Source organism: Manduca sexta, chromosome 15 (genome assembly GCF_014839805.1).
Source record: "Manduca sexta isolate Smith_Timp_Sample1 chromosome 15, JHU_Msex_v1.0, whole genome shotgun sequence".
Classification (NCBI taxonomy): Eukaryota; Metazoa; Arthropoda; class Insecta; order Lepidoptera; family Sphingidae; genus Manduca; species Manduca sexta.
The window spans coordinates 8,537,166-8,552,127 of NC_051129.1; the positions used below are offsets into that span (position 1 = coordinate 8,537,166).

The 14,962-nt window shown below is 36.9% G+C and overlaps 1 protein-coding gene across 4 annotated transcripts in view; it reads left to right on the forward strand.

Moving 5' to 3' along the window:
• LOC115444409 (methyltransferase-like protein 9) overlaps window positions 1-14,962 on the forward strand; it is a 55,174-nt gene that overhangs the window by 11,074 nt on the left and 29,138 nt on the right. For all 4 annotated transcript variants that reach the window (XM_030170181.2, XM_030170179.2, XM_030170177.2 and 1 more), the window contains one exon: window positions 10,042-10,232. In XM_030170181.2, the coding sequence (XP_030026041.1) occupies window positions 10,042-10,232 (191 nt within the window). The remainder of the gene's footprint in view (window positions 1-10,041; window positions 10,233-14,962) is intronic.

The window sequence follows — 14,962 nt, forward strand, 5'->3', positions numbered from 1 at the left end:
CTTTTGTTAGGGCATGCTTTGAAAACTAAATGGCCAGTGTTAAATATTCTCCTGCGCACAGCGTAAGTAAACAAGTGAATGATGGAAGGCGTGTGTTTTTTGTTTCTTTGCTGTCTTCGCCGGGAGTTTGTACGTGTTTCAATTTATCCCTAGAGCAGGTTATTATCTAGCTATGTAGTGTGTAAGTATTATTGGCGACGTGCTAAACAGTTGAAAATTACTCACTTCTTCGTATCTGGATAAAATTAACCTTGTGTCATTACTTGGAATCTTCTGAGATTTTGATAACTTATAATTTTATCATTTATAACATTTATTATTATCCGTAAAATGGAATGCTAATTATATTTAGTGATGCTAACACGTGTATATCAGTGTTGATCGGAATCTCGATATGGCAATTCGCAGTAGCATACTCTAGTGATAGTGGGGCAGTGGTAGCCACAGCGTGGATCGTGTAAGTAAGTAGCCGGTGTAACCGCGCGGTGCGTGCGTGCGTGCCTACTGCCTAGCCGGCCTCCGGTCGCAGCTAATATGATTATGACAGCGCTACGTGCCAACCCAGCTCCGGGAATCCTCGCACAAATATTCATTAATCTTTCACGGTCCGACGTCCGCCGCGATGGAGATTTAATCAGATTAAGGATCATCTTTTTTGCGGGAAAAGTCATGCCCTTTTGTTGCTAGTCGGCCGTCGCTGGCACTTTTGCGCTAAATTTATGACGGACGATGTTGGCTCTGAATATAATACAATTGGGATAGAATTTTTCACGTTTTCAACGTTGATATAGTTTGTGCGCGCTAATGTGTTGCTTGACGCGAGATGTATAATGCAATGGGAGGCAGACACCGCAGAGGCAAATGTGTAGTGGTACGTAGACGGCGCGCGGCGCGGCGCCGAGACGACTGTTGGTGGGCGCGAACCGCGCGCGGCGCGACGCGACCTCGCCACGCAGTCTGCGGCCTGCCCCGCACGCACCGCGCCCGGCCCGGCCCGCCTGATGCGCTTTTACGGCCGATAGGGACCTGTCTCGACGACGACGAAGCACACACGGTTTACGAACCGCACAATAAACACTATAACCAACTGGAAAAAATGTATTTTAATTTAAATAAATGGTAGAGTCGATAACTCTATACTATTAAATTTATAAATATACCTAAAAGCAAATGAATATCACACGAGAAAACAAAATGTTAACACTTAAATGGCCGCGCGGCGAGCCGACCGTTTGATTAGTAGATAGGGCGCGGAAGGCCAAATAAAAAGTAGAATTAAGCGCTGCGATACGCGCGTAAAATTATTTTACCATTGTATGCAAATCAACGGCGCGGTGATTATTTTATTTCCTAAGAGGCATCGTATATAAATTTCGATTAAAAATACAACGAGCGAGCAGAAGGGCTTAGTTGATAGATGTATAATGCTGTTCGAGAGATGCTATGTTCACTTTAAATTAACTTGTGAATATGACGTTTATTATACAAACGTTATAAAATATAGCATGTGCAAACGCACTTACAAGCAATAAACCAGAATACAGTAGGGCAAGAAAAGTATGAATGAGTGAATAAATATACCGAAAGTTGACAATTGTAAAGTCTGCAAAACATCGTACGTGATGAACCTCTTTTTTATAATCAAGCCTGTCATAAATTCCTGTTTGACGGCGCGGTATCGGTGTTACCGTTTTTGATGCATTTTTTGCAATTTTGACATATTTTTTTTCAAAGTCGGGTACATAAACCTTTCGAAATTATAGGTTATAGTTTTTATTAAGATGTCTTCTTCACTTTTGAAATTTATTTATATAGTACAGCATATATCAGTAACAAAAAATATTATGTCTAATATATTAATTAGGTGTAGTTTACGGTTGCTTGTAATATTTCAAAGACGTGAATAATTTGAAATAAGTTCTCAGTGTAAGTGGCACACCTGTTTATGACAATATAATCGCGATTGAATAATATTTCGTCATGAAAGTCATGTCATTTTATAGTCCGGCAGTGTAATGTTTACAAAATTTTATTGTCAATCGTAAAATAACTCTGAATCTGAATGAATGATGTAATGTATCATATATATAGTGAAAATCGCGGATAATTAATTTATCATAATAAACACATTCAGCACAAATTCACAGTGTGATTTTTATTTTAAACAAGATTGTTTATTCATTAGGAACCGTGAACAAACGCTAGAATTATAAACAAAAATACCTACATCGCTAACCCAAAAATGCATAGAGATTTGCAAAAACATACTATGGTCAAAACACCATCTATCTAGTGTCTTAGGCGATGCAGCATTCCTTTAGATTCCATGCGATCCTAATATTAAGATCATGGCCTTTATTAAACCTTGGGAGGCACCAGATTAGAGACTGATAAATTATCGTATCGCCAAAAACATACTAACTCAAACAATCCGAATATAATAATCAAAAACATTTGACCATCGTAACATTCTTGACGCCCTAGTTGTATAAGAGTGGCGGCCATCTTGTATATAAACGCATAACTCATTTATTAAAAGGAAACGCCTCAGTCCCAGCGGCGCGCGGTGTCTAATGAAAGTTGGCGTTGCAAAAACGTCGCCTTGTCGGGAATGTGTCGCCCTCGCGTTCTGGTACGTGTACAGGCTGTAAAAATACCGGTGGCGGAGTCGCGGGCAGCCAGCAGCCACCGCGAACCACCTCGCGTTTCTTTTTCAATCAATTCAATCAGTGGCCGCTTCGATTAACATTTGACACGAGACTTTTGGGTCTAGTGATTTTTAACAGTTTTGCGTATGCATTTATCTGGTGTTGTTAATGTATAACTTCGTGTATGTAGCGATAAAAAGGTTGAAATTAAATGAAATACTTTGTGGAAAATATTCTACAGTACACAAATATAATTTTGTTTAATAACATGTAAAGCACCTTCTTGCCATCTAGTAAGATTTACGTTATCAGATTGTATAATGTACACAGAGTCTGCTAAAATACGATTTGTATAAATCATTGAATCGGAATTAACTTATGTGGGGCCCGTAGGTGCGGGATCGCAGCCGCACTCAAGGCCGACTTACTACGACACGCGCATTACTTTTGTTCAGTTTTACATTAAGCACTTATAAACCTGACCCATGAGGCTCGCTAAGAGTTTCTTTGTCGGACAATGAGCGCACAATGCGAAAAAATCTCCCACTTAACAACGGCTCGAGCTGATAGAGTTGAAAGATAAAAATCAAATAAAAGGAACAACGTGTGTATTTATTTAGATATCGTCATATATTTCCATTTAAACTGACTGTAAGCTTCACCCGCTTGTTTTTAAAACGTTGGCTTTTTCTGGCTCTGTTAATTTTAACGGACAATGGGTGGACCGATCGCCGATCGCGTCCGAACAATCACCCGTTATGGCGTGAGCTCACTTAATTGCTCTCTTTGCTACCGAATAATTTTGATTCCAACGCTCGGCACGAATAAATGCCGCTCTTTCAATAATCACCATCGGCAAATAACTTTATCACGTTTTTACTAAAGGCGGATAGAACCACGTGGAACACATAAAATTTATGTTGATAGCACTTTAATTAAATGAAATGTACAGAGTGTACTTAGTAGTGAACTGGGCAATAGTTGACGCGAAATTAGCTTAACAGCGCGTCGCTTGGGTGGTAACCGACGACGATATTGTCTCGGGACATAACGGCTGATTTTACGATCAAATCGGCCCCGTTGGTGCTTAATGTAAAACCAGTTTAAATACACTCGTAAATCTTTAGAGCGTGTGCCCGTGTGCCCACGTTGCATGATGTTCTCTTTCATAGTCTGACAACATGTGTATTTCAAATCGTTTCGCGTCCTTCATCAGTAAAGGCTTTATACCACTGTTAATAATTGTTACCGGAAAAGATTCTAGAAATAATCCTTATTTTCTATTCTTATAATTCAAATTAACAAACATTGCAACGCACAACTCGATGGATCTCGGAATTCTTTTTAAAGAATTCAAAGAAACAATAAGAAGCAAATGGTAATTTTATCGCTATAAAATTTTTTCGAATGAGATCCTTGATTGAATTTTTAAATGCTGCATTCCCACCAAGAGGCGATGCGGAAATAATAGTGCAAATGAATCTGAACGGCATTACGGGCGGAGATCACGTCTGCCCATAAATCGCATCCCCCGATAGAACAATTAAAAGACGAGTTTAAAACAATTACGCAACGGTGGCCCCTAGGCCGGTCGTGATATCGCAACACAAAGATTATGTAGCACTAACTAAATTCAGAAGGGATATTTTGTTTTTGGAAACAACAACAATCTAGAGAATATTCATGTGTGTTTGCAGGTTTCAACCTACCCAAGTCATGGCTGATCTCAAAACGTGACAATTGTCATGGGAATAAGTCTCTATTTCGAGTTTCACCGAATCTGAATTCGAAACAACAATCTAATCCTGGAGCATCTGAACACGATTTCAATAAATTCAAATTCTTAGACGTATATTTCTAAACGTATTGATAATTGTACTGTCAAACCACAATTAAATCGTACTAAATGTAATGTTGTAAGAGTCAATAGCGTAGTCGGGTGTGGAACGGACTGCCGAGACGAATGTTCGCAGATTTATATCCCAAGGGCACACACCTCTGACTTTTCTAAAATTATGTGTGTATTCTCTTTGAATTATCGCTTGCTTTAACGGTGAAGGAAAACATCGTGATAGCCTGCATACCTGAGAAGACCTCTATAGGAATTTTGAGGATGTGTAAAGTCTACCAATCCGCACTAAGCCAGCGTGGTGGACTGAGGTCTAGTCCCTCAGTAATGGAGAAGGCCCGTGCCCAGCAGTGGGACAGTATAATGCAGAGATGATCTTATTTATATTATATTAAATGTAATGTAAAGTGTATCATCTGATTTTCTATAGTCTCTCACATTCCTAACTCTTGAAATAAATGTATTATTATCTATGGTTAACATACAACATAGACACAGTATAATTGTTTATTGGTCAGTAGCGTGGCAGAGTGCTAGTTGAAATCAATTGTTCGACGTTCGTATATCCAATGTGGAGATTTAATTAAAGTTAACGCTTTATACGTCTTTGCTTAGGGCTATTAACACACTTTATGAATTGCTTATTGTCTGTTTGACATTCCAACCATAAATTATACAAAAGGTACTAACACTTCAATTTATTAGAATGCGACTGTTTAGATATTTAATTTATTAACAGAATTATTAAACAATAATGGTATTCTCTATACACTGTTATGATGTATGGGAAATAAAAGATAATTGTGTTAATGTGTAGAGTTAAATGTATAAACAACTTACTTTCCTTTGTAACGTTATACTCAATTATATTCTACATTTTATTCAGCCTTAATAACTGATTTACTAGTCAAAATATATATACTTTTTAAATTTATTTTTAAAACCATAAACAACACAATATATAATAGACTAGATAGATAGATAGGTAATATAATTCTAGATAATTTTACACAACTTAAATATAAGCTTGATAATAAGCTTGATTCATAGTTTAATAGATTCGCTAATTTGATGCGAAAATAGCAGAATATACGCGGAAGTTAACACCTTGTTAACTTTGTATTGAATCCTGACTCCTAAGATTAATAAGACTGCACGTAGCAATGCAATGCTTATGTGTACGAAGCCCTCACTGACAACTATTGATTAATATTTAAATCGGTTTGATTTTATCCAATTAATCATTCACTTTATAATGAATATGTTTAAATGTACGTGATAACAAAATCTTATTAACATTGTAAATATTAAAACAACGGCGGCGTAACGAATCTATCGATTTAAAATTAATTTTGCACTTGATTTATTCCCAACCTCCATTAACATAGAAACTTAATGGTTTTAAGATAGAACAAATAAATGAAATGAATTATTCGAACATGACTATTCCTAAGTAGGAAGTATTATTAAGTAATAAAACATTAAAATAACCCCGTATTAGACTTGCTAGCATGTTACGCGAACGAAATCGCGATTCTCGACAATTTTTACATTAAAATTGTGTACAGTTCACAAGAAAAATGATGTGTATGAGACGAATGGAATAAGATGGTAAGAATAATCAGTTTCCGGCGTCATCCACTTCCAAGTATACGAGTACCCGTTCCGCTCGCTGTAGGAACACACGTCCGAGCGATCTGCATCCCGCCTGATCCCATTTTAATGGAGCGCCCGGCAAACAAGCTCTAGAGCCGCTTACTGGCGAATCCACGGGGATACCGTGCGGCACTTAGCTTGCGAACATACAACGTTTAGTCAGACCACTTCCTGTCATATAGCCTAGTTACTCATACTTACGTAAAGCGCATCAAACCGCGATTTATCGAGCTCCTATTGTGTGGAACAGATTGCTCTTTAAAACTAAGCTCGCATCGTGTGCATGCATTCTGTGAAAGTTATGCGCTTGCACACATACCACTAAATTATACAGTGATGCCTTCATCAGTAGTTATGCGAAGTGACGTGTTAAAGTCGGACCGACTACTTTTAGACGACCCCTGTCTCACTGTTCAGTTCGCACATTTAAATGGGAATTAATCTGGGTATTGTGCGCCGTGAGCGCCGTCAGCTTTAATATTTTGCTTCATATTGACAATATACTCGTTGTGAGTACTTTGATTCATTAGATGAAGGTGAACGGCCGATGTGTGAAAGGACCTCGGTCCCGTGATTCATTGTCGGAGGTGTAGAGGCGCTTCGGCTGACCTGCGTTTTAAAGAGTCAACACAGGATAATGAACACATTGAGCCCTTAACGCCTAAGCCATTTTCCTACACACGACAACAATGAATATAATGACATTTTTATTCGCAACTGACCCGCTGACCATCCTACGGATATCAGTAACCCACATAGACACTAAAATAAACAAAATATCGGTTCGGCCTCGATATGTCGTCGAATTGAATAAATCATTCTCGATTTGTCTTCCCTAACAGGTAGATTTTTAAAATGAGGATATTGTTATTCATGCAAATCTAACTTTACACGAGCAGAAAATGAATCCTAAACATGACACTCATACATAATCCAACTAACCGGGTGCCTCTATTATAAGCGTTATCACAAAACAACAAGGGAATTTCAAGTTCTTTCAAATTTGTCATATTTTTTTTTCTATAGCATCAAAAGTATTATGTGGAAATTAATTAAGCCAAATTTTATAAGACAGAATATCTTTTGTTTTGTAAGACAGTATTTTAATGTTTTTTTTTTCAGTTTTACCTTTCTGGAACATTAACATGAAAATGTTAATGTGTATGTAACAAGCTTTATCATCAATGACATTCAAAATTTTCCACACTTTGTATTCCGTCTGGAGAATTCGCCTCGTCGAATCCCGTAGTTCGGATGCAGGCTATTTTAAATGTAAAGGCGGCGCATTGCATAATCACCAACGTGATTCGCTATCAGTATTCGGCACTAAATATTTATTTTTCCAGGGTTTTTACGATACTTTTTGCGGGGTTCGTCGTAAAATGTTCTAGATATCGATGGCTTTATTTATACATTACGGTGACGGTTTTGCTTAATAATTTGAATGTTTTATATATATCGCGGCAACTTTAGAGATAAACTACTCTTCAAATTATTGTCCCATCTGTTTGCATTAAGCTTTGGGCATACTCAGTGATGCCGTGTCCGGGCCCCGGGCAGCACGGTGGTGGCACAACGTGCGCTGTCAGGAGCAAAGTACACATTTAAAGTATAACGTTTATTTCAAGATACACATTTCTCGGTTCATCTGACGCTAAATGTCACTCAAGATTAAAAAAACACGTTATTAACATAACAATTACAAAAAAATTCAGCGATAATTTTTACGTATAGTTTTATTTACACGATTTTGACACGTTCGTATACGTCGTCCGTGCTTGTCGGCAAGTTGTTGGTGACTATTTATACTGTAAAATGTTATGCACTGGACTCAGAACTGATATTCCACGAACCTTTTATTGATATAATATAATATAAGCCCTGTATTATATTGCTGTCCCACTGTTGGGCACGGACCGCCTCTACTACTGAGAGGGATTAGGCCTTAGTCCACCACGCTGGCCTAATGCGGATTTGTAGACTTCACACACCCTAGAAATTCCCATAGAGAACTAACTCCTCAGGCATGCAGGCTTCCTCACAATGTTTTCGTTCACCGTTAAAGCAAGTGATAATTAACAAAGAAAACACACATAATTTTTGATATCCAGATCCCGAATCCTACACGGATGTATGTGAACGAACTTTTATTATGCGAGCAACGTGATTTGTCTTCTTTGTTTTCGAATAGCTTCATACATACATGTCCGTGTGATATTTGATGTTAAACATAATATAGCTTTTTTGTATTATCATATTAAAAATTATACCATTGCACCAACTTTGGTATTGGTCCTTCGTTGAACAAGTAATTGATAACGGTCAATTTTTATATTTTAGAAGGTGAAAAGAACTTTTAATTAAATAACAGCCACGTATATTTAGATTTACGTAATAACTAACATAAAAAAAACATCAAATTATTAAACACAAAAATCAATATGCTAACATTGGTAGTTTAATTGCGTAAATATGGATTGACGTTTTTGGGACTTCAACTAAATTGGTTAGTTATCTGTCGTGCGGGAGCCTCGCCGAGGACCCAATATAAATTTAATACGTGCTGCTAAGCCTATGTTCGAATTGCCGTGACGATTATTTCATCTGCCAGTTTTAGACAATTTGAAAATAATATACCTACCGCAAGAAAAAAAATTGAAGCCTAAAATCTAAAAATATATTATGAATATGGTTATTACTTTATTAAATGGTAAAAATAACTGCCTAAGAAAAAATAAGATTAAAAAAAACACTGAAGATAATTAAAAGTTATAATGAATAGGCGTTTTTTTTTTCATGCAGGTTTTTTGATGTGAGAAGCAAAATTAACCATAATGAATTTTAGGATAATTATTATTCACCTAATGAACTATATATACTAATATTATAAATACGTAAGTTTGTGAGGATGGATGTATGTTTGTTCCTCTTTCTCGAAAAAACGAATGAACGGATTTGGATGCAACTTTACAGTAATATTGGTTATACATCAGAATAACACATAGTTTACAATTTATAATGATTTTGTGTAATATAGTCATAATATAATGATACATATCAAGTAAGTCGAAAAAAATTATCCCGGAAAACTTCTTCACGCGGGCGAAGCCGCGAGCAAAAGCTAGTAATATATATAAACAAAAACGATAACACCTTTATATGTGTAGGTATATTATAAACTAGAAAAAAATCTATAACCCCGTGTGGCTTTATCTTAATTAGTTTATGTCGCTATCGCTTATCTATTGTCGATTTCCATTCGTTATTTCATTTAAAAGTAAGTTTTTTCGAAGGAACCCTGTGGTCGGCTAGCTGTCTCATTTACAGAAGCCGTAGGTAGGTTTTTTATCCGGCCGCGTTCGATTTTAATACAAAGACAGATCTGGTATTAATTAAGTCGGGCTGATGAGTTCTCGCCGTCCCGCTCGCTCGCGGCCCGCGTCATTACGGCTACATGTAGAGGCGAGATTTTTTTTTAATTCGTCATTATTCTGTGGCGTAAAGAAATGTTAATTCGAGGCAGCGTGAAATTAACAGCCGCCGCAATGCCCTTTGTAGGGCCGCGGCGGCTGACTTAAACACACAACGGGTGACGAGCTACACGCTCCTTTCATACTACACTCTCTTATTTGCACTCGATTACTCTTTTTGTATGCTTTCATTAGGAACTTGGAGCAATGGTTGTTAAACATCAATTTATATAATGCATTAAAAAGAAGAAATGTTCACGTTGCATCTCCCGATCATTACTACTACGCAAAGCGACTGCTGCCCACGTCTTAATTTAGTTAGACGTCTTGTCTACGTGTTTTGCGTTATTGCTATTAGTGAAAGGAACGTGTTTTTGCATCGGCACTCGGTGATTTATCACTTTTGCCTTTGTTGCAGTGGTACCGCGTGAACCAGGATCGGTTGAGTCCCGAACTGCACAAGAAGTTTGTTCAGCTCCATCCTGATGAAGAGACGAAAGTGTTTTTGTCGAACTCTATCGACAAGTCGTCGTGGGTTTGGACCCAGATTTGGTATCTGCTGGCCAAGGCAGTTCTGAAGCACTTTTGGTCGATCACCGACATAAATGGGTGAGTACTGTTCTTGTTATTAATCTTTTGTGCTGTATGTGATAAGGGATATATTCCAGCAAATCTGTTTTAGGCTATGGAGACTAAAATTGTTGTTGGTAATGATTTACCTATATCACAATTTCCAATAATTAATTAAAAAACAAGATAGTTAATAAATCAAAATGTTTTTAATTATTTTTCACTTGACATTCACAAACAGCAAAAATATAATGTCATAACGGTAAAATGATCATACACGTCACAATCATCGTTCAGTGCGTGACGCTCGTAACAACACCCAAACTTTTTAATTTAAAAGTAATGAATCATTTCTTTCACAAACGATGAATTGCCATTTGAATGACGACAATGGGGCATTATTAAGTGCGTCCAGATTCGTCCAATTACGCCAATTACAATCTCCCGGTAGCTGTAAGTACGTAGATACGAGCGCACATATTATTTCCTCGTCCATTGTGTCGTATCTGCACAAATTAACTAATTCGAGTCGTTTGTAGTTGCACCACAAATCTCGCTCGATGATTTTCGTTTATCGATAAAATGCTCGATGTTTTCAGGTCAGCTAAAGGTGAGTGTTGAACTGTTTGTATAACTTTGTTTCAATAACTGATGTTGACGGATATTTTGATTTACAGAGATACTCCACAGTTATGCGGAAATGTGTACTTGCATTTCATTCAGTACTGTGCAAAACATTCATTACAATATGATACTTCAAACGTACCGTGAATATTTATGACATTGCTAATTTGTTGTGACTTTGTTAAGTAGTAACAGGGCAATATGTATGGTTAGGAACGTAAACATTTCAGAAACATTACCAAAAGCAAAGGACGTCTCAAATCACTTACCCCAAAAATAACATCGTACAAAACTCGTGTATTAACCCGCATCTGGAACTATCGATATCGATATGCCGATTATCCGGTGCAGTGGTGTCACTGTCCACGTCCGGAGCGAACTCTGTGAACGCTCACTGAAAGCGATCACGGGCGGGTGTCTATAGCCAAGCACTAATAAATAATTTAAATAAATTGACGGACGAGATTTACTCATTGGCTGTTTCCGTCTCTCAATTACGCTTTATTTATCACTTGCTACGCGTCGAGAAGACTCGGAGCGTATCGTGCCGTACGCTTAGCGTTCAAACTGCATGCAAACTTTAAACGATTGATGCGGACTCGTGGTGCAGTGCACTCCAGCCAGTTCTAGCCAGGTGGAATGGAAGGAAACGCGAGGAATGTGTTATGCTGGCAACAAAATATTGAATGTCGCTACAGGTCGTATGATCATAAGGTCTGTTACCATTGATGTCACTAAATAAGCTGTTCCTTTGCTCGTTGTTGGTAAAAACGGCCGGATACATCTCAGTCATCAGGCCAGCTTATAAAATAGTTTGGTATGTGACTTTAATGCAATTCGAAATGCAGTGTCTATAAAGATGTTATGAGCGAGCATTTTCAACGCATTACAAAGTCAAAAAAACATGAATAAACCTTCAATAAATAGTATAACTTAGCAATACCACTTTATAACTTTGTTGCTGCTTATAAGTAGCATTCCGATTAAAGCGGTTACAATCTGTATAGAGTCACATGTCATTCTGGGTGCCAGCTCATAATGGGATGCTGCTGACTTTTAATGATGAAGCCACTTTAATAGCAAACAAGTAGATATATAAATGATAATGCGAATGGCGAGGGCCCGCGGAACACCGAGACGAGGTAAGAGTTATGTTTGATTGTATCGTAAACAACGTTTGAGTCGAGATATGAGTTCTGCGAATGTGGAGGAAATTAAATAGTGGGAATCGTGTTTGTTTATTGTTTCTTGGAAGGAGCTTTAATTAGTTTCGATTTGATCGTCTATAAGATAATAAGGTTCAGGTTAATCACGTATATTGTATTTAGGTTTTCAGGAGATTTTGATTGCGATAGTTGCTATCTGCTATAAGTATCACCTATAATTAATTATTAAATTAAGCAAATTGACGCATTGATTTTTGTACTATCATGAAATAATGGCCCAGCGATACTTTGTCTTATTATTGAAATCATAACCGGTTATAAACCAATTGTATATGACTCTTAAAACTTTACCGTCTAAATTCAAAAATGTGTTGTTCGAATTGTACAGATTCGTATCAATATCTCGTAAGACATATACTCTGCGGGATTGTTAATAACATAGTATATAGGTTAGTTTACATAGTAAATGGTGTTCATACAGTTATAGAAATAAGTGCCAGCTATGCGTGTTAAATTAAATTAACTTAGCTGGCTTTTCGATCTGCAACCTGCGTTATAATGATTTCAAATATTCGTCAACCAACGGATACGATGCCATTAATAACATCGAAGAAAATCGTCATGATACAGTCGTAATTTAGAATTACCCATACATACACATGTGCACTCATTTAAACACATTTCCTAACATTCTTATTTAAAACTTTCAAACACGATAAAAATCTAAGAAATTGTGTTTAAGGAAAACATTCACAAAATTAATTACAAACAAAAAGTGACATTTCTCGGTGATTAATTAAATTCGTCACTAACTCGTAATACGGTTATGGCGCGACAACTACGAACAGCTATAAAAACAATAATCGCATTATTGTGACAAACAATCTGAAACCTAGTCGGAAGCATGCCGAATATTTACGATTATCTTCTCTCAGAATTGGCGTTTTATAACTGCTTAACGCTGTTGGTAAGTCAAAAATCACATTTTATAACTGGTAGGTCCATTAACGTGCTGTTAGTTTCAGAGAAACTCACGCGCTTGTATCAATTCTCCCCCTCGAATCGAATATCCGGGATATTAATCATTGCGTTCGTAGTTAAAATGAATGAGGTAATAAAAGCTCGTTGCCGACTTCATAGACTTTTCCTGTGTAAATTAATGTATTTACGATATATTTCAATTCACAATTCAATTTGTAGTTAAACTTTTATTTACATGTCCTCTTACTTGTGACAACGCGTTTTAAAATATGTTTCCCGTCGAACATTATCTATATAAAATATGTTTTAGTATGGTTTATTGTTGAACTCGATGCTGAGATTTCGTTCGCGTAAACTTTTGTATTTGACAACGTAAGTTTGGAACCGTTCGAGATATCACTGTATGAAATGCATGTTACTAGTTTCGGTAGTTTATAGTGAAACATTTCGTTCATTCACACAAACAAATAATATTTGTTTTTAAAACTCAGTTTGAGTAATGTGGGAGTTATTGTTATTAGATGATTTCGTATAACAATTAACTCGCCTGACTCGTGAGTCGACTGTTCCACAGCATGCAATCTATGCCTAGTTTCAGATCTTGACTTATAATATGCCAGCACATCCATTAAAGAGAGCTCTGCATTCTACCTATCAACAAATAGCTGAAATAGAATGTGCTCTTCAAAATGTTATGAGTTTCTATATAACTACAATACAATTACAACCCTTCAAAATCAGCCAAAGCAATTACTATTAGACATGGCTTTCAAGAAATCCTTTCGCTAACACACAACTTATTGAAGATCAATTTAATTACAATATGTCCTTGCCTCTGATGTTCATCATCATCTGCCACAGGAAGTCTACTGTTGAACATAGGACTCCTCTAAAATGACCAAACCGACCTGTTACAAATAACCTCTAATCTTAATGGCTTATGATGATTAGGCGTAACCATCTCAGAGATCAGTTTTTCATTTCGATTCATTGCTAAATATACGAATATTCTTGTGTAAAGTTCACCTTGTTCATGTTTCGCAAATAATCATTGGGTGAAATATCTTAATTGTTACATTAAAAAGAACGCATTTCAATCAACGTTTACTTGTACATTCAGACGTACCCGTTGACACTGGACAATAAACTTGTTCCAATCAATTTATTGCCGAATTTTGATCACGCTATTACTGTTGTATTCATTGAGGTCAAGAAGCAACAATCATATTTTATTTGACGCAGTAGGTACGCGAGCAAATATTAAAATACTTTTTGAACAATTAAGGAACACCTTAAATGTATTAAACGGTGCTTATTAAAGTTCGTTAAGTTTATGGTAAATACGTGAGGAATGGTGCAATTAAGGAAAGGGAAGACCTTAAAATGCAGATTTTACTGTAAAAGTTTTATATTGGACATTAACTTGACGTTACTCGAACGGTTTTATGTTTTTAATGACGCAAAAAGACAACCGGTAATTACTTTTTCGTACAACTAATTTTCAGTTCTTGTAGTACATATTTAATTCGCAACGACTTACATATGAGTTTTTTTAATAATATTGTTATGAATGAGTTAACACTAAGTTCTTTGTTTTCGGAGAAAATCACTCTGATTGAGTGCTCACGAAATAGATCTATCAACAAACAATCCCACTGTATTTTATTAATCATAACTTTACCATGTTTCGGAATTTGATAAATGAGCATTTGGATAAATTGAAAATATAGTAGTGGCCTTTAATGCAAAACGTTGTACTGATGCTTGGGGCTCAGCCGAACAGAATGATTATTTATTTATTGTAGCCACTAAACAGCGGTGTGGTCCCTATTCTACGGCGGTCTCCACTTTTCAACCGTTGGAACGCGATCGCTCGATAGTGTACCATTAGCGCGAAGACTCGCGCCGGCATCCAATTGTGCGCTTAGATGTCGCATACAAATGTCGATCGGTCCGCTGCTTACTGAACCGCGCTCGGTTCGCTCATCTGCATTCAAT